The 23,093-nt window shown below is 43.0% G+C and overlaps 3 protein-coding genes and 1 long non-coding RNA gene across 6 annotated transcripts in view; 1 reads left to right on the top strand and 3 right to left on the bottom strand.

The window, feature by feature from the left end:
• The window catches only part of gpc3 (glypican 3), a 91,724-nt gene extending 90,301 nt beyond the window's left edge, over positions 1-1,423 (bottom strand). The window contains exon 1 of the mRNA XM_076103015.1: positions 1,267-1,423. Coding sequence (XP_075959130.1) covers positions 1,267-1,423 — 157 coding nt within the window. The remainder of the gene's footprint in view (positions 1-1,266) is intronic.
• A 569-nt stretch (positions 1,424-1,992) lies between these two features.
• Positions 1,993-5,571, bottom strand: LOC142962496 (uncharacterized). Its single transcript, XR_012957325.1, has 2 exons — positions 4,798-5,571; positions 1,993-3,399 (listed from the first exon to the last, which is right to left on the bottom strand). It is a non-coding gene; the product is annotated as an uncharacterized LOC142962496 (long non-coding RNA).
• Positions 5,572-6,487: 916 nt separating this feature from the next.
• Positions 6,488-13,217, bottom strand: cab39l1 (calcium binding protein 39, like 1). Its single transcript, XM_076103016.1, has 9 exons — positions 12,853-13,217; positions 12,135-12,282; positions 11,877-12,041; positions 11,568-11,686; positions 10,549-10,717; positions 10,394-10,453; positions 10,225-10,290; positions 9,961-10,104; positions 6,488-9,763 (listed from the first exon to the last, which is right to left on the bottom strand). Exons 2-9 carry the CDS (start codon positions 12,249-12,251, stop codon positions 9,572-9,574), a joined length of 1,032 nt encoding a protein of 343 aa, XP_075959131.1. The 5' UTR covers positions 12,252-12,282; positions 12,853-13,217; the 3' UTR covers positions 6,488-9,571.
• Positions 13,218-14,201: 984 nt separating this feature from the next.
• phf6 (PHD finger protein 6) lies at positions 14,202-21,602 on the top strand. Of its 3 annotated transcripts, XM_076103162.1 has the most exons (11): positions 14,202-14,351; positions 16,276-16,440; positions 16,994-17,095; positions 18,283-18,416; positions 18,526-18,572; positions 18,829-18,989; positions 19,095-19,238; positions 19,339-19,443; positions 19,548-19,681; positions 20,185-20,314; positions 20,765-21,602. In XM_076103162.1, exons 2-10 carry the CDS (start codon positions 16,309-16,311, stop codon positions 20,312-20,314), a joined length of 1,089 nt encoding a protein of 362 aa, XP_075959277.1. In that variant the 5' UTR covers positions 14,202-14,351; positions 16,276-16,308; the 3' UTR covers positions 20,765-21,602. The 3 variants fall into 3 exon arrangements, with proteins under 3 accessions (XP_075959277.1, XP_075959276.1, XP_075959275.1); XM_076103161.1 differs by having other exon boundaries at positions 17,028-17,095; positions 18,829-19,238; XM_076103160.1 differs by having other exon boundaries at positions 18,829-19,238.
• Positions 21,603-23,093: the final 1,491 nt, after the last annotated feature.

Below are 23,093 nucleotides of genomic sequence, written 5' to 3'. Positions count from 1 at the left end.
GCAGTGGTTGGAGACACGTGCACCCGCAGATAACACGGGATGGATTGAGTGTGACAAAGCGCGCTGCAAAGTGCGTCGCACCGTCTTTCCTTTTCTGTTCGATTTGAATCATTTTTGCGATTCATCACACTCCTCGCAGGGTTCGCGGCGCACTTATTGCGTTATTTGGGCAAACCTCTTTGAAAATCAGGTGAGCGAGAATTGCATGCTGAGAAAAAGGAAAAGCTGTTAGCCTGGAGCCCTTGCACCCCGCGCGCGCTGACATGACACTACAAAACCCAATTAACATTTGCAGCTGGCTGATGATTCAGCCGCATGAGAGGGCTCTCTGGATCGGAATGCGTGCAACAGGCTCTCCGGTGTTGCGCGGACGTGCTGTGTTCTGCAAAAAAATGGGGTTCTATAGCTGTTAACCTTCATCTCGAAAAACACCAGAATTATTTCCCTTCCCCCGCCCCATCAGCTCAATGTGTTTTTCCTCACGTCTTAAAAGTCAAGACACTTCCTTCCCTCCTCCGAGGCAGACTCGTTGACATTTGAGCTCCAGGGAACAGTAATTACCTCTTTGGATAACCGCTTCTATTACAGATGTGTTTGCAGGGCGGTCACAATTCACATCACACCACTAATCTATAAATCCTGTGACAATGTGGAATAAGGACCCGCTGGAGCACGGATTATTAATTAACTCATAAAGGGAAGAGTGCTGATCTATTTTTTAATAGGTGCATACAGTCCACCCTCATCATCATCATATAAAGAACAGAAACCCTCAAATTTAGCAGAAGATTCATAACAAACAAATGCTGCCAACATCTGCTTCCAATTTATACAGCACCAAATCAAAGTTGGGTTACTTGGCTCCACGTTTGGATCGATACTGGAGCCAATCGATTCTGTAAGCTTGTTATTTAACAGTTAACTGTGGTTTATATAATTCAACCTGCACTTTTAACAAGATGCTTTACTGGCCAATAGATTTTCTTTCTTTCTCTCTTTTGCGGCAGGTCGGTGAACGTTCAGCCGGCGGGATGGAGAGAGTGTGTGTGTGGGTTTGCTCTCACTGAAGGCAGCAGTCTACAGGACCGTGGTAACGGTGTAGTCCTCCGAAACTCAACAGTGGAATTGAATTTGAGTTAACATGTATTTTAACCTATAGAAGTGCAAGCAATCTAAGGACGCAGTCACCACACATGCGCGCCGCCAAGTGCGTAAAAACACCCACGGAGACGCAACATGCCCAAGCTTGAAGTTGATGACAGTTACCTGACACCGGGGTTTCGGGGACCCACTTGGAGCCCGGATGCAGGGACTGGAACACCGCGCGCACCTCCTGGCAGGTCGGCACCTGTCCGCCGGGCAGGGGGAAGAGCCGGAGGAATGCGCACAGGAAGAGCGCGCCGCGGACCGACGGACCGAGCATGGTGCAGGGTGAGCGGCGCTTCACGGGGAAACCGGGCGAAACGGAGCGACTAACGGCGTAGAGATTAAACTTCAACGCGCTCAAAAGTTACTGGAGCATCCCGCGTTGGCGCTGACGAGGTGAGGGCTGCGGCTTCCGGCTCAGCATCCTCGCGCTCTCTCTCTTTCTCTCCACCGCCCCCTCAACGGTCCGCGAGCTATACTCCGAAGCTGAGAACTTAAAGAGTCCCTCTTCACTTGCGGCTCTGACTCTCAGCTCTCTGCACAGATCAACGAGCCCCGGATACATCTACGCCCCCCCCCCCCTCCCCCCCCACACACACACACACACACAAAAAAAAAGCGCGCGCCGCAGCGTGAACCTGCGCGTATTGCGATCTCCCCTCTAATAGTATAGTGATGCGAGCTGATACATTGGCTGCAGGAGTGGAGATAGTAGGAGGGGAGTAATGTGGTGCACGAGCTGTTAGATGAATGGATGTGTATGTGTTATAGGATGCATCCTGAGGCGCATGAAGTGGAATGGAGATTTTTTTTACAATAAAGATAAATAAACACATAAGCGTCGGATATGAAAATCTGCTGAAAATGAGCTTTTATTGTTCAACCACATGGAGAAAAAAAGTGTACAGGAAGCACTCCGATATGTGTACAAACCGAGCAAAAGTGAACATCAACATCCTCCTCTTATCTTATATAATTACATAAATCATTCAACCACATTACCTAATGGCATTCCATTTTACACCGATTATTCCACCCTTCTCATCCTGAGTGGACATCTAGACTTCCACTCAGCTCCTATAAGGGCCAATACAGTTGAAATGGTGCCACCTAGTGTTCAGTCTGCACACAAGGCCAACATTTAGAGAGCTCATCCTCTCTGCGGATGGAGCACAGTTCATATTAAACCAGAGAAAAGCACATCCATCCTACACAACTTCCTTAGTCCTACACATTCTATCACACGTGTAGCTGTTCTCAACATCTGGCGGCTTGCAGATGGATACTGTGCAATTTCTTTTGATTTAGTCTAGTATTGAAATTGTGAAGTCATCCACCTGAAAACAACGAGACAAGCAGTAATGACAAAAAACAACAACAACCTTAATGTTAAGATGCCTGTAGAGTCGAACGTGACTGCAACAAGGAGGAGGAGGAGGAGGAGGAGGAGGAGGGGTAACAGCTGCTCTCTTGTGCCTGCAGTGAATACGATTTCTGTAGTCTTTCAAGTGTTCAAAGCTTGGAACAACAGAAAACAACAACGAAAAAAACCTGCATCTCTTTCTTTTGGCTGCGGGTCTGAGAAACAGAGAGCTTTGCATGGATTTGCACAGCAGAGACTGAAAGAAGCTGACAGCAAACCAGCAAAACTCGCCGTAAACCCACATGAGCTCCACCTGCAAGCGGGCTGACGTGTGCACGAGGGGAGGTGACCGGCAATACCTGAAGTGCACAAACTGCAGTAGATCCGTGTGCACTACCTGCACTGTGAGCACTTTGGGACTGCAAAGTCGTTCAGGGATCCTTCTGTGCTTTAAGCAGCGTATTAGAACGTAGTGTAAACACCTTATTTCTTATTCTTTGAGGTTTTAAAGATGAATCTGCTCTGTGCAGCTTCTGTCTGTCCATGATCAGTGAAGGTTTATAGGATTAAAACTGCAACAACAAAAAAAGAGGCTACCACATATTGGCTCTAGTCCAACTCACAGAACTAAAACATATTAGACATAAAGCATTTCCACCCAGAGACACATTTGTTTTCAGGGCAGTGGAGAATATCTGAGATCCTGAGGAAGAACGAGGCCTCCAGCCAGAAGGAGCAACTAGGGCAGTAGATACTGAGCTACTTCACTAACTACACTAGATGCACCTTAGCTGGAGGACCCTGAGAGTTAGAGGGGGGGGGGGGGGGGATTGATGTACTGGATTACTTCCAACTCCTCCGGGCAAGACGCTCTCCCAGTCTGGAGGCATCTGAAAACAGAAGCAAAAATCAATTGATGGTGATGTAGACAAATGTTGAAAGCGATCCTATACAGCCCAATGCAGCAGAATGAATACTTTCTCTGCAGGCTGCAGCCATGTGAGGCGGTTAGCTAAACTAAAACATGTACAAGCAGGGATGTTCTCTTCTACACACATCCTCAAGCATTACAAACCTTGAAAAGTCTTCAGTAAAATAATAAGATAAACAAACTTTTGGAAAAGCAGAATCATTTTATAATAAATTGGTTTGCCTTGCAATGACCACAGACTGGACATGGACACTTGATCCATCGCTACAATCACTGAAAACTTCAGATATTAAAAATAAAAACGACAAATACCTTCAGATATAAATGACATTTAAAGGGGACACAAATTAGGAAGTCTAATTCAGATGTTTAATTAGTTTAATGGTCTTAATCTGCTAAATAACCAGTGGCTAATCAGGTTATGTACAAGGACTTACACATTATACTTAAGTACTGGAGTAAATGTATTTAGTTTACCTTCCACCATTGAAAAAAACTTACATCCCAGTTTAATAACATCTTGAAACACTGTTGGAAACCACAGGCTGTTCAGACATAACGGTCCATGCAAAACCACACACGTGTGTGTGGGGGGGGGGGGGGGGGGTTCTTAAAAAATAGGAGCAGAAAAAGTCACATTATAGCCCATAATGCAGGTTTTTTCCCCCTAATAACTGTTATTGTCTTAAAGTGCAGACTATGGGATGTAACCGAGCTACGGCGAGTTCATACATGTGGTCCGAGCGCCTCTGTGTGCAGCTTTAACAAAGTGGCGCCAACAGCGCATTTGTGATGCGATGATGAAGCGCGTCAACTCAATTAAATAATGATCTCAAAACCGCATCCGCGTTTATTCAGTGACGTAACCGCTACACAAACAGCAGCAGGCGAGCGGCGGGTGGATGGATTTGTAACACTTTGCGGATTAATAAAATAGAGCCTTGATGAGCCCAACGTGCCAGAAGCGACGCCATAACAAAAGACTCGTGCGGAATCAACTTGTAGTCAACTAAAGTTATTGTGACTCACGGAGAACACATTCTGTTTCAACATACGGGTTATTTAAAAGAAAAATGCATTCTATACATTAAGATTAGTGCACAATATTTGTTTTTCTTTAACGAATCAGCAGTCCGAGAAGGAGAAATAGGTACAAAAAAAAATACTTTGATTATTCAAACTTTTTTTAAACGAAAGCAAAGCACCATAGGAGACCACGTGCCTTGATCTGTGTCGGAATAGAGAAATACAACTATTGACAGCCTACCTTTGCTTTGCCTTGGAGGTTTATTCTATCGAGTGACTGCATTGCTGCCCATCCTGCAGGAAAACTCCCCCAATATTTGCCACCACGTACCTTGCACCGCGCAGATGTTGTACCCTCCGCAGCCCTCTTTGCGCCAACAAAAAGTTCTGTCATGCATGAAATTGTGAGAGCATCTTTTCGTGTTGTTTTTCTCTTTGTGGGGGTGGGGAGAGCAACGCAGGCGACGCACTCGATGCGGATGTCGTCAAGAGAAAAAAAGAACCCCTCTCACAAACACGGTACCCTTCGGTTTTTTTAGGTTTTTAAAAATGTAGACTTTCTTTTTTTTTTTCTTCTTGTGCGCGGCGACCCTCTGGAGAACTTTTTCCCCCGCACATGTTTGCAGACCGTTTGTATTCACCCAGATCTAGCTCATCCATTCGGCGCTTTGCTGGTCAAAAGGAACCCGGGAGGCTTGTGACCCCGTAACCCCTGTAAAACCCTGCCCCCACGCAGTCTTCTGCTCCGTCTGTAGGAGCACGTCCCCTCCAACCATCCCGCCTCACGTGCACACAGATAGCGCTCAGTCATAATGTCTTTATTTGTGTGGTTGTTGCAACATTAAGAGTTTTAGATCGTTACGCTGAAAGACGCAGAGGCTGTCAAAAAAAGAAGCATGGTGGCACTTCCTCCACTGTGGGAACATGGACGCTGCGTCGCCTCACTTGCCTTCTTCCCCAATTGAACTTTAACCCACTTTCCCATACCGCGTGTTTCTCTGCGTCCATACGCTGTTATTGGCGCACTTTTTTTATTGGGGAAAGAAAAACAAACTGCAGCTGCCCATTTTTTTATATTATTCTTTCCCCGAGTGTCTTCGATTCTCATGAGGAACTGGTGATAGAGGAGGGGGGTTAATTACGGTCAGGAAGCGGTTGATCTTATTTGCAGGGAAACTAGGGTTAATTCATGGAAGGAAGGTTTTGCATTATGATTTTAAATGTTACATTTATAAAAGTGTTCTGGTGGAGGAATAATGTTTTCTTTTGGTTCGAGTAAGGGATTATCATTGACCTCCACACAGACAATAGACTGGCTGCCTTTTGAGCAGGCCTCATGTTGGAACCCTCCTGGTAGGGTGGAATGTGTCCCAGTGTTTTGAACTGGGCTTACAACTGGGAGGAGGGGTTATTTTTAGCAATATTAATTTGCATCACTGGATGAATACAAGATGTATTAGACATATTTTTTGACTCGTTTGATTCATCATTTAAGTCCCGGAAATGTCAGAAAAATTGCAAAAAAAAAATGCCGAAGAGAATTTCCAAGAGCCCAAAATTGTTTGTTTTGTCCAACCAACCCAAAAGTGTTCATTAAGGGAACCTCTTATCTTAGACTGTTGTTACATACACTCTTTTTAAAGGTAAAGAATGACCTTCCACGCTCAACAATATTCACATTTACAGTATAAACAGAAAACTCTTCTGAATTATTTCTGCTTTCACAATGAATTATGTTTTTTTAAATCCTGTTGATCCATTAAAGGGCCGGCACACCATCACAGGTGTTTTCACTTGGCTGATTAGACCTGGCTTGGGCGGAGCTATGCTATGATCTCACACTCCAAGCACCAATTAGAATGTGTTGCCCTAACAGCTGCAACACTGAACACGCCCACAGCGTAATGAGAAGAGGCCTAATCAGGTACATTAAGTGGAAACACCTGTGCGGGTGGACCAGGCCATGTTCAGGGCCTTCAAGCTGCCTCTGTGCCCACTAAACTGTCGACGCCACACAAAAATAAATTTGCCATAAAGTTTTTATTTTCATGAATGCTTTCACACTTTTATCCTTTATAAAGTTATGTACACATTATTCGCTCCCATGGTAAAATAAAGAGAATATCCAGAGTGTGGAAAGAGAAGGGTGGGAAAAAGAAAGAAGAAGGCAACAGAGTAAAAAAAGTAAAGCACAACAAATATTTAAACAGAGAACTCTAAATCATGAAAAATATATAGTACTGATCTTAAGGAATTTGTGTTGACGTCTACATAATATCGCCAGTGATTTATTAACTCATAATTAGATGTAGGGTTATAGAAACATGAAATGCTTTGCTGGTACAACTAATAACTGGGCCAATTGAGGCCAACAGCGCCCCCTGATGGGACGACTGTGAACAGCACGGCATGACTGGGCTCAATTTAAATCATATTGTGAAGGAGTTTTCTAAGTGAATGTTATTTTCTTTTACACAACAGTCAGATGATCTTGGATATTATTACAGCCTGTTACGCAACAGTTTGTCAGCAAGCTGGTTTGTGCTCATGTATATATATATATATATATATTAATAATTACTCTTGTGTAAATGGTGTGAGTCCGATGCATTGGTGTAGTTTTGAAAAAAACTGGTTTTCACATTAAATAATCAAAGGAGTTGATCACGGACAGGATTTCTTTTTTTTTTTTTTTTTAAAGAAACTCAAACACACTTTCAGACAAACTCTCATAAACTGGTGACATGACGGTGCACTGTGTGCAGGACTTCAGTCTATTTGTGCATAATGTACCACATTCACAGCAGTCCCCAAATGTATGTATTGATCCGTAAAAGCCTGATGATAACCATGTGACTATCTGGTGCAGTGTACCAAATAGTGATTAAAAAAAAAGTACAGAAGCTAACAGCTACAACTGAGTGTAGTCTATTAAAACCTTAGAGCATAATGCAGTTGGTGACAGAGCGACTCTACACTCGAGGTGGATCTGAGAAATGAACTGGTGATGCGTGTGGGACTTGAAATGTACATCTTTAACCTTTTTCATATCGAAGGTCTGGAATTTTCACATAATCATCACGATCCGTTAAATGTCTTTAAATAAGGCAACGTTCATTACAAGGTAGCACACTGCAATTCATTATGAATTAACGCTTGTGTGGCACCACCCGATGAAATATTTCAGTTTAAAAATCTAGTTTTCCATTGTGAAAACCAGTCCCCGCTCAGGTTTGAACATATGCGCATGTCAAGCTCAGGCATGCATTCAAACCACTGCTGTGTGTTTTAAACAGTCAAATAAAATATATGTTGTCGAGGAAGGAAAGAGAAAGAGAACACAGCATTTGCAAACTCAAATCCCATGAGGTATATACTAGAAGACTGTCCGCACACACACACCGTATACCTTGAAATCCCTAATATGCCATTTTAGTGACAATGGCAGAAGTAAGGCAATTATTTATTTTGAAGAAATATAACTAATCGGCGATGCGCGCGAGGAACTCGATAACTGCAGTGCTTGTCAGCCAAAACAAACTGTTTTAAAAAGGTGCGTGTGGATATTTAGACAACGCGTTGACATCTGATAGGATGTGCTTTCTGATGCATCAAAAGGAAATGTTAGTGTATTATATTAAGAGGCATTAGTATAATCAGACCAATAGACTGTTTTTTGTATTATTTGGTGTTAAGAGTAAACAACTGCATGGATGAGTTATTGTTGACATGAGATCTTTAGTCAAATCAAATGTCCATTACCGACAGTCTGCCCAATTCAAATCCAGTGCAGCAGACGTTCAATACGAGTCCAATGAAAACCAAATGTGGGAACTTTATCAGGAAAAAGCACTTCCTGCTGACAGTTAGTACAGAGTCTCTTCGGCATGTCCGCTCCCTTTAAATCACCCCTCGTGCTCTCATAATAGATTTACAGCGCAACATATTTTTTTTTGATGCATCTTCAAGGGCAACACCTCCGCGTAAATGGCCATATCATTTCTAGCGTTATGCAGTGCTTATGCTGTAAAGACGAAATGCCTAATCTGGCATACGTGGGGTACTTTAAAACCCTGTTAATTAATTGTTGGTTAAGTCATCAAATGAATGGTTCCTATCCGTGCTCAGTGTATGAGGATGCGATCAATTGGTGCATCCTGGCTGTCCGTGTTAGCGGATGGCTGGTACCCTGCAGCGTTATCTGATGCCTTGCTTCTATTTCAGTCACGTAAGCCTCGCTGAGCACGGCCTAAAAATAAAAAAATTTAAAAAAAATTCACAGCGCAATTAATTGATTCCTCTATGGTTTTGAGTTCCCCTTCCTGTGCCAGCTAATGCATTGTCGAGTACAGCACTGCAGGATCATTTGTGACCTCACACAACGCAACCAGAAGGCCGAACCGCCGACGCATTAAATCACCAAAAATGACTATGTGCTGACCTGGCCAATAAGATCCACACGTCTCTCCGCCAAAGCCGTATTTCTGAAGATCATTTAAGTCCCTGTACAACACAACAGCTTTACAATAAGGCCATACACCAAACCTATGCCATTAGTTAGACTAAACATTGTTCAGAGAGAAGGGTTACTCATGTCTTAAACTGTTTACCATGAAGATACATTAGAAAAATAATATATTTATATACTCCTCCTCAGCTTCTCCATATCTAAAATATCAACACGTCTCTGAGAAAGACTTTCAAGAACACACGTTGGCTGTGGGGGGGGGGGCATATTTGTCATTTTAAGGGTCTCGGTCAGCAACAATGTTTGTGGAAAGGTAACAGTTTAAGGTCCAACATTACAAGAACGGACTAAAATGCATTTCATCATCATCACCAAAGAAAAAGCACTATGGTTTAAATAACAGTTCTTGGCCCACTCAAGTTGCTGGATGGAAATCACCTCCACATCCAAACTAATAAAAAAAAAAAAAAAAAAAAAAAAACAGAAAGTGAAGGAAGTAATCTTTGCTTTTTTTCCTATATTTTGTAGTTAATATTAAATTTTAATGAAGCATGTCTTTTAGACTCTCTTAGCCCTCTGCAGCTCCGGCCACCACCTGCACGTCTACCACCTGATGGGAGCCGTCGTCCCGGCCGCCTTAAGCTTCCTCCGGTGCTGCGGGCCTCTTCAGGTCCCGGATCTGCTTTATCAGATAGTTCTTCTCGTCGCAGAACTGCTCATCCTCCGATCGGTCGGTCTGGAAGTGGCCCAGGAACTCCACGAGCTTGGTCTGGTTCTTCAGCAGGATGTCCAGGACGGGCTGAGTCTTGTTGGGGTTTGCAACGAATACCTTTTTGTTTTTTTTTAAAAAGGGGAGAGAGATGATTGGCAATTTGAAAAGTTTCATCCGAAAATGAGACCCAGACTCCTCTTAAATAAACACTGCTTTCAATATTTTACCAGCTAATGTCGGCAGCATTTTACAGTACAACTGGATTATTAAAACAGGAAACAGTTGCACTGATGATACGTGTTTCATGAGCACACCTTGAACACATGGAATGCTTCAAACTGGATGTTTCGGCTGTTGTCTCTTAGCAAGTTCATCATCAGCTTCAGGTTCTCCGCCCGGCTGATGTATTTTGTCATGACAGTGAAGTTGTGTCTGTCCAGCAGAAGTTCCCCGAGGAGCTGTAAAACAGTATGCAATTACAACAACGTCGTTTTAGTAAGACCGTGGGTGAGCATGTCAGTAACACCTGAATCTGAAAGCCAAGTGATTTGGATCGGCCAGAGCGGTGGAGCTTCTACCTTCAAAGACTGCCGCTTGGTGACGTAGTTCTCAGAATGCAGGAGCTTCTCGTATTCTGTAAACACCTGACGGACATTTTACAAGTGTATTAATAGGCACAGCAGAAGCTGTGAAGCAGCAGAAGTTTCATCTTTTGATTAAAAGATGAAAACCACTCAGGAGGCTCACCCTGTCATAGTTGTTCTCCAGGAAGTCTGCACACATAATCTTGTGTCTTGTGAGGAGATCCTGAGAGGCAACAGAAGAGACCGAAACATTAGAGACAAACTGTTGGTGTGAAGATGCTGGAAACAGAAGAAGAAGAAGAAAACACGGCGCTGTACCTTGAATGAGGCGAACGCGTCTGAGGCGATGTCAAAGGTCGAGAGCTCCACGTAACCGAAGAAGCAGTAGAAGTCTTCAGAGAAGAGCACCGTCCGCGCCAAAGGCTCGTGACGCAGGCACTCCCTCAGCATCATTCCACAGTTCAGAGCCACTTCTGCACTCTCATATCTGCACAGGTGAACACATGGCACACCCAGGTCAAGTCATTCGAATTAAATATATAGGCCACTTATAAAACAAACACTGTAGATGTAACGAAGAAAAACAGCAAAAAAATTTAAGTTTCTTTAAGGAAAATCCATCATAAACACTTCCATTAAAGCATTCCATATTGGATTTGTAGTGATGAGAATTACACTTCCAGGTCTTATTTTCCATGGTGGGATAAGATAACTGGCCAAATGGGAACAATTAACCATGCAGCCAAAACGGGAACCTTTTAGCAGAAGAATCATCTTCAACATCAACGTTAAATGTCAGGTTTTGTTGTCCATCTCCCACAATCAAAACCGGATGGTCCGCTTTAGAGACGTGACATTTTAGATCAAAGTTAAAAAAAACAAAAAAAAAAACAAGGCAAGTGGCAGAGATGGCATTTGATCCACCGACAGCAGCTTCAACAGACCACAATGCAATGCAGCCGATAGACATGTTGCTCTTCGAGCAGGCAGGATGACTCAGTTTTTTTTTTTTGTTTTTTTAGAGCTGTAAAACCAGCGCTGCTATCACTCTCTTCATCAACATGCGCTACCCACAGGTGAATGCAACAAGTTCACGCTCGTTGCTCTGGGAGTTGTTGAAACACATAACGCGTAGTGTGGAAACTCACGAGGCATGTTGAGGTAAAGGGATTTATACCTACAAAAAAAGAGGGTTTAAATAGTGCCTTAAACTAAATTACAGTCTAAGACTATCTACGGCTGGACTTGCCTTTAGTATGTGTAATTGTACATAGAAAGCGCTCACATCAACCATGTGTCAAACACTGAGTTCCTGTAGCCTGAAAAGATGAACTTACCCTTTCAGCAGCATAAAGAGGATCCGTTGTTGTGTAGAGATGTATTCTACCGTGGGTGTGCGGCTGCCAATCTGACGTCTCACAATATTGCTGAACAAATGAACCACATCCTTCTTCCCCTGTAAAAAAGAAGTCACACAGAGTGGTGAATGCGTGACTGGGTGCTGATGATATGACGTTCGCTTTGGGCATCGATGTCCAAATCACGCATGCAGTGGGAGCGCCCCTGATCGTTTGGTGTCGGCACAAAAAGGATCAATACTTTATACACAAATGAAGTCATTGCAGAAATAAGTGCATTTTCCACACCTCAAAATCAATCCTCTGCAGGTTCGCAATGAGAGAAACGAGGAGGTTGGTGTTGTACAGCTCTTGTGCGAGCTGGGCCACCGCTTCGGTTTGAGGCTCCTTGTCACCTGTTCCACTAAGCACCTCCTTCAGCGAGGCGAGGTTTTTGGACACCTCCTCTGCGACCTTTATTGTGGAAAAAGAGTTAATGACTGCGACTATCAGCTGGTGTTGAGAATAAGAGACACAAATTAAAGTACCAGACAGTCCATAGCCGACCTTTTCACACTTTTTGCTGTCTCCAGCATCCATCTTTTCCATGTAGGCCACATTCTCCTTCAAACTCCTCACTATGTCACCTGGGCTCTTCTGAGACTTCCCAAAAGGAAAAGGCATGACTGGAGAGTGGTAATCCGAGCCCAAATCTCTGAAGAAATAAAACACTGCTTTCAAATAACTATTATATGCAAGCAAGTCAACTTCCTGTACCTCTCTGCATCAGGAAATGGCTGAAAAAGCCCTCACCTGAAGGACGCAACGAAACAGCTAACTCAATTGTACCGTCCGACTGAAAAAAATCCACTCTCAAAAGTTAAGCTGTGGAGTTACAGCGTTAAAGACCATGACAGCACACGCAGCTAGCTAACCCTGCTAACCTTACATTAGTTTTCAAAGACAATGCGAGCAGAGTAGCGCTAAAGTAACCATTTCACGATACGTTTCCTCTTGGATAGTAGTTTCTCAAAAAGTTAGCATTAGCCGGGGCGAATAAAACGCGAACTTTCTAAACGAAACGAGGACATAACGGAGAACAAGACGGTAACAATGTCAACGTTACAGCAATGTTCAGCAGCGAAGTTGAGCTAGCTTGTGACCTAGTTAGCCGTAGCAAGAAACAAGAACAACTACCGTCAGTCCGTCAGTAGGCGGACAGTAACGTTACCGTGGAAAACATAACACACTGCTAAGATATTCAGTTAAAGCTGTCACGACTCACCGAGTGAACTCTGGTTGTGAAGCTGAAGGAGGCTCGGTGGCTAAAGGTTAGCTAGCGGGCTAGCAAGTTGTCCCCACTTCTTTTCCACTGTAACGCTGTTACTTTGAACTGTCTGTAACGTTATCCGCGGCTGTAGCTGTCTAGCGTATCCTAATTGTAGCTACAAGTTGCTCAAATGGACGACCTTCATAGCTGTGGTATTTCATAAGAATCCCTCTACTCGTGACCGTCTGTCACCTCACTCGCTAGCTGCCTAGTAGTGAAGAGAGAGTTGCTGGGCCGGCCTGTCTGACAACTTAATTTCCCTGTTCTCTTCTGTTGAAACTCTCGTCCTCTCTTCATCCCGGGGACACTGGGCGAGTATGTTTTGCTCTACAAAATGACTGCCACCGCTGTTGTCCAATCACTTTAGCCGAGGCGAAGTCGCGGAAACGCCCTCTGCGTTGTAGGTACGCACGTTTCGAGGCTCGCAAATGTCTCGTGGGGTGGACAGATTAGAGAATACACCGGAAGCCCCTTCAGCCGGGCTGTCTTGTAACACTAAACAAGTGCACCTAAATTCTCATGAAAAGATAAGGCCCAACAAAAAGTTTTGAGAGAGACCATTTCATCTTATGTGTGCATGGAATTTAACTTTTGTATTTTGTATTGTATTACCACTTGTAAAAGGCAGGATCATCTTTATACCGATTAGCATTAGGTTTAGTAGTAGTCATTTTATTATGAGGTCCTCAACATCATCCAGCATGTTTAGATCTTTTATACTCGTCACAACTACGAGCATTTCTGGAAGGATAATGATGCTCTTCACTCAGAGCGGTGGATTTAGACCTGGCCATATAGTGCAATGTCAAGTACAATTGTGCTGCACTCTTTGTACAACTGCCCGATGCTTTTAAAACTGATCACAACCCTGTGAAACAAGCTGTTTTCAATGGTTTTGACTGATCGTCTGGTTCAAAACATATCTCTATGGTAGAGTTCAAACTTTTGTTGCCAGTGGCTTCAGGGTGTTGCTCAAGGCCCAATCCTATGTCCTTATCAAATTACTCTTTATAATAACTATCACAGTAAAACAATATTCATTATTCATTTTGGTACTGCAATATAGAACTGAAATTAGCTGCAACAACAGTTTTTTTCTTTTTTTACTTCAAATCTGACATAACGCTTGTTTGTCAAAGCCTGACTGGCTATTGATACATCAATAATAAAGCTATTTCCATGAGGTGTTTCTGTAAAGCACTTTCGTCTCCTTCACACTACGACCTCCTGCGTCTTTTCACGATTGAGACATCGCAACGTACGTTCGCCAGCAGGACTCTTATTTTGAAAGCCAATGCCCGGAAGTGGCGCTGTCTCGAGCACCGTAGCTAGCTTGATGCTAGTGTGAAAAGCTCACGATCACTTCTGAAGGACGGAAAGAAACACACAGGCGCTGCTCGGAGCACTTTTACACATTTCTCCACCGTCTCAGCGCTATAAGTTTATATTAGCAGGTAAGATGTGAGTGTGTATCAGCGGCAGAACGACAGCCGCGGTGTTTTGTGGCCTATTGTGGCTTCAGGCCGTATCGCTGGTACGAGCTGCTCTCTGTCCACAGGGATCCATCACGTATGGCGCTCTTTACTTCGAAACGGTTTGTGAAGACCCGCGCCTGTCATGACAATTTCCCCTCATTTAAAGGGCAATATTCGCTGTTTTTTTCGGGTTCCAGCATAAACATAATGTCGAAGTGTCATATTTTCCTACTAGCGACCTTTATCTCCCCTCATGAGGAGGCCTTGGGGGGAGATTTCGGGGCGTTGAGGTGTTTGAAATGTGTTTTTCAGTTCTAGCTGAGTTAGTTTGGTGGAGAAAGCCACACACACCCCCTTCGATTCAAAACTTTGCAGGATACATTTTGTGGCACTTTTCACGTTGCCCCTTGTTCTTGTCACAAATCGACCACGACACCGCCGTGTAATAAAGGATCGTGCTACGAGGGTGTTTTCTGTGAGTCGCAGAGGTTGAAATAAGGTGTATTTAGCTGTTATTTACGCGGTGTCGTGTGTTTGCGCGCTGGCTCCGCTGATGGAGCCGCCGCAGTGAAATCCCGGCCTAGCTATCGAGGCTGTAATGGCTCTATCAAGGCGTCGCAGCACACTGCTATTGTGCTTTAAAAAAAAAGAAAAGAAACACCCACTTTCGTTTGTGTACTATTAAGGATTAAATACACCTTTTAGTCCTCATATTTAATACATTGTGGACGCCATCAAAACAGGCTATCTCTGCAAATGACAGCACACATTCGGAGATTTGATCTCCTCGCCTACGTTCAACAACACAGTGATGGATTTGCAACCGATCTTGCATCATTTTGAAAGAAAAATATGGTGCAACATGCAATAGAAAGGTTTAATAAAAAATGCAGCCGAAATTATGCAGCTAATATGTAAATCATCCCAGCTCCTGCTGATGTGTGTGTGTGTGTGTCCTCACTGCTCATCACAACAGGCGTTACAGTCAAATATTGCATATTTCCAGTGATTAATATTTCTTTAGAGAATGGGATGTTTTCAGGTTGGGGCAGATGAGACGGACTAGAATATTGGAGCAGACTGTGTCTGCAGAAATAGAAGACGTGTTGCATCATCAAAAACTACTCATTGGGGGGGGGGGGGGGGGTTGCCTGTAATCAGAAGAAGCCCCTGTGTATGTACGGTAAACTGGTTTGTCTCTGATTTCCCTGAGCCTGTGTCCTGTTTAGTCTGATTTATACCTGTTGGTAAAACATACACAGGATCTCACAGAATTCTGATATTGGTCAGCGGATTCACCAGACCCTCTGGTGGTTTTAGTCGTCACATACAGGCCATCAGAACCTCTTCCTAGCACAGTGGACCAGGACTAACTGAAGTTGAGAAAGTGTCGAGCTGTAGTCCTGTAACAGACTTGTTGGATCCATCTGAGGCTTTGCTGGGCAAGTGTTTGTGGGTCAGAGGACTCTTCTTTGGTGACTCTCGTTGCTCTACTTTTCAGTTACTTGGGAGTATAAGTTTAGCAGCTATAATGGCTCCCTACCATCGGGGTTTATTATTTCACAATACTCACATTTAGTTTTTTGAAAGAACTTGATTTTCCAGAATAGAAGTTACTCTACAATAACTCAACCCGCGAGGGATGTTTCACCAATCCCTAGTTATGAACACATTAATAACTGAATAATCAACTCAAAACTCTGTTATCACGTGTTACCTTCTGTTACCTCGTCATTCATTCTTATCTACGCTGCCGATGACTCCAGTGATTGAAGGCATTTTACAATTGTTTTAACTGCTTTGATAATCTCTATGGAAAAGGATCTACCAGCCTGTGTAATGTGAAGCTATCTTGTCGTTCTCACTTTAACATATTTGTGTTTTGTTTGCCTTCCTTCATCAGAGACTTGGTCAAACAAAAGAAAAGCCTTTTGTCATGTCGGCACAGAAGAAAGGAGCTGCAGCGCGGCTGCTTAAATGTGCCTTCTGCAGAACCAACCGGGACAAGGAGTGCGGGCAGCTGCTGCTGTCGGACAGCCAGAAGGTGGCAGCCCACCACAAGTGCATGGTGAGGAGAGCGCGCCGCTCTCAACCTGTTGTAGCCCGTGCTCCTTCTAGACTAAGGCATGCTTACTTGCAACCATCGTCACTTAATGCAGCATAGTGAACAATTCAGCCCAAAAAACCTTTATATTTTGTGTTTTTTTGCTGCTGTTTCACTTGTTTATAAGCCTGCTGAAGGTCGGCATTTCATAAAGCAAAAAAGGGAAACGGTTTAAAGCTAAATTTGTCTAGCAGAAAGAAGTGATTTATTTCCTGTGAATTCTCTTGAAAGGCCCCAATGTGTCTTTTTTTTGTCCCCTGGGTGATCCTGACCTCCAGGTTGAGGAAACACTGCTCCACAGCCTCCGACATACCATTTAACATTTTTTCGATAATTACATCACCGTGAAATCAGTTCAGATGCTGGTTGAAACACGTGACATCCATCGGTGTGGAAAATGGTGCATCGGCAGTGGTCATGGGGGAAATTAAAATGCAGATATTGCACTTCTCATCCTCCATAATAAAAGACTGCACAAACCAATTTACATTTTTCTGCTAATAAATGTCCCATGCAGCTTTTCTCCTCTGCCCTGGTCACATCTCACTCAGACAGCGGAAACATCGGAGGATTTTCAATTGAGGATGTGAAAAAGGAGATCAAGAGGGGAAATAAATTGGTAAGTGCCCGGCTCAGTTAGAAATGTATTTGAATTTAAATAATTGATATTACTTGTTGATGTGACCAGCCCCACACATCCAAACACTATGAACATATGAGAATATGCCGTAGCTGCTTTTATTGAACCGATAATAACTAATGATGATGATTCATGCGTGTTTTTATACACTTGAGCATATAGTACCCTACTGTGGATACCTGTCTGTCCTGTAAACCCATAGTGTGTGTGTGTGTGTGTGTGTGTGTGTGTGTGTGTGTGTGTGTGTGTGTGTGTGTGTGTGTGTGTGTGTGTGGATGTATACACACAGGAGGTGTTGGTGTTACTAGCTAGTAGCGTTACAGCAGATCCCTCTCATGATTTATCTCATGTTTAATTCGGGAATATCAGCTTTTTTCATCTAATAGGATCTAGAATTAGACAAGTTTTGAAAGAACAGGTTGTGTCTCGATCTGACAAACTATTAGAAGATGACACGCTGCACTTGAATGTGTCTTTTTATTTATTTTTTTCATCTATGTGAGTCTGATGCTGAAATGCAATTTAATCTAATTGGCAGCATGTCTAATTTAATTTGCATTTATATTGCAAATTAAATAATATCACTGTCGCACATTAAATTTGAGTTACTTTATTATCGTGGTTCTGGCTCATGCCATGATATTACACGAAGACTGTTACAAAGATTACCCATATATTTACAGGTGCAGTGTTTATACACATATGTTTACGTTAATTCCTATTATGTATTTATTTTTACTGTCATCCACTACGACCTACATATATGTACATGTTTTTTAAAAATTATTGTGAAGTCTATGTTCAAGAGTGTTTTTTTTATATGCCAACAAATGATAAATAATGATACATTTTGATAATGTATCATTGTGTGAATTTAAGAATGTTCTAATTATATGTTACAGCCTTTTAATATTTAGCTTTCTCTGCTGTCTATTTTTATACATATATCATTTTATGCTCTTCTGCCATCATTTCATGAAATTTACATATTTCCTTTCGGACATTGGTGTCTGTCAAAAATTATCATTCAGACTCGCATCGTAAAATCCCATTTCACATCACTAATTGACAAAGCGTATCACTAGTTGTCAGCTATTTTGAATGAATATCAAAGATCGTGGCTTTCTTTCTTAAAGATGTCGGTCTGTTTCCTTTTCCCCCGTCAGATGTGTTCCTCGTGCCACCGGCCGGGTGCCACCATCGGCTGTGATGTGAAGACGTGCCGGAGGACGTATCACTATTACTGCGCTCTGAAAGACAAAGCCCAGGTCAAAGAGAATCCCTCGCAAGGGATTTACCTGTAAGTCGCTTCGCCTTTGCTGCCGCACAAAGCTACGGTAAACCGAACAGATGTTCCTCATTCGTGTAGGATTCAATTTAAAATACATTTGTTTTGCTCCCGTACGTAGTGTTTACTGTCGCAAACACCGGGACGCCTCTCAGGAGGGCATTCAAGGTAAAGTATGAACGTCTGTTATATCATTAGGCTGCATGGGTGATTGGATTCATCGATCATTGTGTTTCAAATTCTACCGCAGAACATGCTCGCACAGCAATCTGTGTCTGTTTAGTGCTTGACATTTAGTTTGATGAAGTCCTTGATGCGTTATTTGTCTCTAAACTTTCATAAAGTAAACGCTTGCTGGTTCTTTTCTCGGATCTTTCGTGAGCAGAAAGGTTTGTCCTAATCGTGACTGTCGGTTTGTCGTTAGATGAAGAGGGAGCGGTCGCCAGTGATTCAGAATCGTCGCCTCCACAAAGTAGGGGAAGAGGCCGGTTTGAGAAAGGCCGAGCCAAGGTCGGATCTCGTGGCCAATCGGAAGACGCCCGCTCCACTTCCTCTCAGGCTGCGGACGAGGAGAGCTCCTCCCACGTAAGGCGGCGGGGAGTGACTAAACCGGTGTGTTGTCCGTGTGCGGCCTCTTGTCTTTATGAGCGCTGTTGTCCGTGTGTGTGTGTGTGTGTGTGTGTGTTCCAGCGGGACAGGTCACCTCTCCGGATCAGCGGGGGAGACGGCGGCCAGCGCTGCGGCTTCTGTCACGCTGGCGAGGAAGAGAACGAGACAAGGGGCATGCTTCACTCCGACAACTCCAAAAAAGTGGCCGCGCACTACAAGTGCATGGTAAGACTGTGTGCGTGTGTGGTGGTGTCACTTTATACTGCGCATGTACATTCACAGTAACGTCGCTTTTATCTCTCTCTCATCTGTGACCCCCTCCCAGCTTTTTTCATCGGGGACGGTGCAGCTGACCACCACGTCACGGGCTGAATTTGGAAACTTTGAGGTGAAAACGGTCATCCAGGAAATCAAGAGGGGGAAAAGAATGGTGGGAGGATTTGTCTGACTTCTAAACCGTCTAAAGATTTAAAAGAGTTTCAGAAAAACAGCTTATAAATTTTGACAAATTACAAAAAAATGTTGTTTTTCCAGAAATGCACGCTCTGCACTCAGCTGGGTGCCACCATTGGGTGTGAAATCAAGGCGTGCGTGAAAACCTACCACTACCACTGCGGCCTGCAGGACAAAGCCAAGTACATTGAAAACATGGCGCGTGGCATCTACAAGTGAGCTCAACTAGCTTTCACTCCACAGCCAGATTTAGACTGTTTTATTGTATTACGTAGGTTGCAATAAGTCGTTGAACGCCATTATTGTAAAGGTTGTTCGCAAATGCCTTTTTGATGTTTAACTTGTACACGTGAAGAAAACCGTAGACGTGGTCGTCCTCAACTGGATCACAGCGCTGATTATTGCCATTTAGAGAATTATATTTTCCTGTAAACAAGGTCTGTTTCGACACAGTGTTACTCGAGTGTATCGTGGAGGCCTGACAAACATGTTGGATGCATTATCTTCCTCATAAAACATTTGCAAAGCCAATTTTGATCATCAGTAGAATATTCTGACACTAGCAGCAGGAATGTGTTGCCTTTTAACTCTTAGTTCAAACCACATCAGACTTTCAAAGTGAATGCTGTTTTTTGCATTTAACTAATCTTGGCTATCATTGAAATTTGATACTTACGTGTGTGTGTGTGTGTGTGTGTGTGTGTGTGTGTGTTTAAAGACTGTATTGCAAGAACCACAGTGGCAACGAGGAGAGGGATGAAGAAGACGAGGAACGAGAGAACCGCAGTAAACAGAGGGCAGCAAACAACCACGGAGAAACACCGTCAACACAAGTGAACGGCAACTAGGTGTGTTATTGGTGGTTGTTGCTGCTGCTGCACACAGAAACTATTTTTAACACATGAACACACCTTTCATGTCAAACAGGATGTGTCAGTGTTTTCCAACAGCAGCAATATCATGTGCAATATGACCGTGTAATCATTTTTCAATATGACTCCCAATATCACTTTTCTATTTCAGTTTCTATTGGGCTCTGGTGTCTGTATTACGTTTTATACACTTATACTTTTTTATTGTCTTATTTTTAATTTTTTTGTTGGAATTTACTTTTTTTTATTTTAGTAGAATCTTAGTTTTCACTATATTTACCTTACTCTTATTGCTACTCTATTTTCACTGGTGTCAGTATTACTTATTCTACACTTAAGACACTTAGAACTCTATTACTGTATTTTTACTCTATTTTCTTACTCTTTTTAACATTGCCTGTCACTTCATCGATGCCGTTCTTACAGGTCGGTGTGGTGGATGTTGCGTGGGGGCGAAACCAGAAGAGCTCGAACACGAGGGACAGATGTTTTGTTTTTTTTATACGAAATCTTAGCCCGCCCACAAAGTCGTGGTCTACGAGCTCCCACGAGTCCTTTTTTTTTTTTTTTCCTACACGGTTTCTCCCAGTAAACGGACACGATGTCCCAGAGTGCACCAGATGTCGTCTACATGTGAAGCCCTTGTTTGGACTCGACTGGATGAGCCGCTCACAGACTGGTGGTGCTCCGCAGAGCACTGGACGGCTGCAGGACCGCGAACAGCCTCGGCTACTCTTTCCCAGGAGTCGGCGATGGGCTCAATTTCAAATACGTGCGTTGTTTCCGCGAGTAAAAGCTATTGGACTGATCTTCTGATTGTCACTCAATCCCCCCCACAGATTACATGACATTCTGGCTCTTCCTTCGCTTCTAAAGGACTCACTTTTAAGAGGGGTCTGTTTGTTACTAGTCTCTCTAAGTTGTGCGGTTTGATTACCTTGTTTCTGTAATCACGTCTTAAGAATACTCTTTTCATGTTAGCCTTTCTTTCTTGATATGTAATATTTTGCTACTGTATTATCATCATGAGTCATTTTTTGAATATCTGGATTTCAGACAGTCGCAATTACAAGTTTCGCCAGCATGCACTTGGATTTTCCCTCACTGTTCAAGGTGGCTTTCTTTTTTAAATTTAGCTACCAAAGGGCAATGTAGAGCTCTTTAGAGGTGTTGGCCTGACTTCGTTTTGATGTACTGTTTACCTGTATCTCTACAAATGTACCCATGAATGATCGGAAATAGAAAAATATTTTTATTTTACACATTTACTGAGTGAGTCTTTTATTTTGAAAGTGCGTCCGCAGGGCACTCGAAGCACAGAGCGGTCCCAGGATGTTAAAGGTGAAGACCTCTGGTGAGGTTTGAACAGTGAGGAATGTCACACGAGCTGCAGTGTCATAAAGTCAGAGCTCTCCATTCACAGCAAGGCCTGACCTCCTGCTCCTCTTAAACTACTTTGTATGGAGGAATTTGGGCACTTAATGTATCTAGATTGTCAAATGTAATGCACTGTAATAGATCACCGTTAGGTCCACACTATAATATGTAGTATGCTGTTAGTAAAGGTGTTGGCAGTGATTATAAAGCCTCGATGTTGATGTAGTCGGGCTGCTATAACATTTATAGTCAAATCTGAGCTGAACCAGTAAGATTTTGAGGGAATTACAAATGTGGTAGACCTGCAGACCTACAGGCCCTGATGTATAGAAGGAAAAAATAGACCGAATTTACCTCTTTTTTTTTACTGTATTTTACAGCTTAGATTTAATGCGTTATGCTGTGTTCCTATTCCATTCATACCAACTATAAAACTCAGATGTATGTACTGTTTTGTACGAAGGGAAATTATGTAATGCGTTAAATGAATCAGTTAAATTGCAAGTTTAGAGTGCCACTGCCCGTTATACTGAACAATTAAGTCAAAATGTATTTTCAGAGACATTCCATTTTCTCCATCTAGACTAATTGATATTTAATGAAAATGAAAGTCTCAACCCGTCCTTTGGACATTCTTCATGTCAAATTTCTAAAGGACGTTTTCAACCCTCTATTCTGCACATGTTAGGCTGCTCTCTGTCAAGAGGGTTATGCAACGCTATTGTTCAACCGCTTTTAAAAGGAATGTCTCTTGATTCCTCTGACATGAACAATTAGACATATTTATAAGCTCCCATTTTAACTAAGGATTTTTTAAAAAGCTTGTAGCAGATCTGCTGTCTTAACACCTGGGTGGGTGTCGGTGGCACTGCTCTGTGGTTTAGGTCCTACTCAATAGAGAGGTGTTTCTGCATTGGCAGGTCAGCTGCAATAGGTGTTCACTGTGGGGTGGGTCCGATTCTCTTACCCATTTATGCTCCACCTTATACACAGAAATAATATCAGTTTCTGTTTTTATGCAGACTGAGATCTACCTAAGCTGTGACCCTGCATACAACCATCAGAACAACAAGCTTCATGACGTACGCAAGTGGATGTCACAGAACTTCCTGAAGCTATATGCTGATACAGAGATATAAACCAACGGTCAAGATGGTGCAATCACCCAAATGTTAAACTATCTTGGTTCACTGTCCCAGTCAATGACTCATGTTGAAATCATGGTGTCATCTTTGATCAGAACATCGAGATAAACCTATTAAATCAGTGGTTCAATCCTGCTTTCATCATCTCAGAAACATTTCAAGGATTAGACCATTTCTTTGTCCCAGAAATCTGGAAACCTCTGTCCACGTCTCCAGTACTATAGGCGATTATT

Source organism: Anarhichas minor, unplaced genomic scaffold, assembly GCF_050575085.1.
Source record: "Anarhichas minor isolate MPS153535 unplaced genomic scaffold, ASM5057508v1 ptg000028l, whole genome shotgun sequence".
NCBI lineage: Eukaryota > Metazoa > Chordata > Actinopteri > Perciformes > Anarhichadidae > Anarhichas > Anarhichas minor.
The sequence above is the reverse complement of the archived record's forward strand: the minus strand, read 5'-3'. Positions and strand labels throughout refer to the sequence as shown.

What these genes read in the sequence shown, in the direction of transcription:
- phf6 (XM_076103160.1), top strand. Translation starts at nt 16,309, where the DNA reads ATGTCGGCACAGAAGAAAGGAGCTGCAGCGCGGCTGCTTAAATGTGCC. An exon ending in CCGCGCACTACAAGTGCATG is followed by an intron (nt 19,239 to 19,338) that starts GTAAGACTGTGT and finishes ACCCCCTCCCAG; the next exon opens with CTTTTTTCATCGGGGACGGT. An exon ending in ATGGCGCGTGGCATCTACAA is followed by an intron (nt 19,682 to 20,184) that starts GTGAGCTCAACT and finishes GTGTGTTTAAAG; the next exon opens with ACTGTATTGCAAGAACCACA.
- cab39l1 (XM_076103016.1), bottom strand. Translation starts at nt 12,251, where the DNA reads ATGCCTTTTCCTTTTGGGAAGTCTCAGAAGAGCCCAGGTGACATAGTG. An exon ending in TGCAGAGGATTGATTTTGAG is followed by an intron (nt 11,687 to 11,876) that starts GTGTGGAAAATG and finishes TCTTTTTTACAG; the next exon opens with GGGAAGAAGGATGTGGTTCA. An exon ending in TGGAGAACAACTATGACAGG is followed by an intron (nt 10,291 to 10,393) that starts GTGAGCCTCCTG and finishes AATGTCCGTCAG; the next exon opens with GTGTTTACAGAATACGAGAA.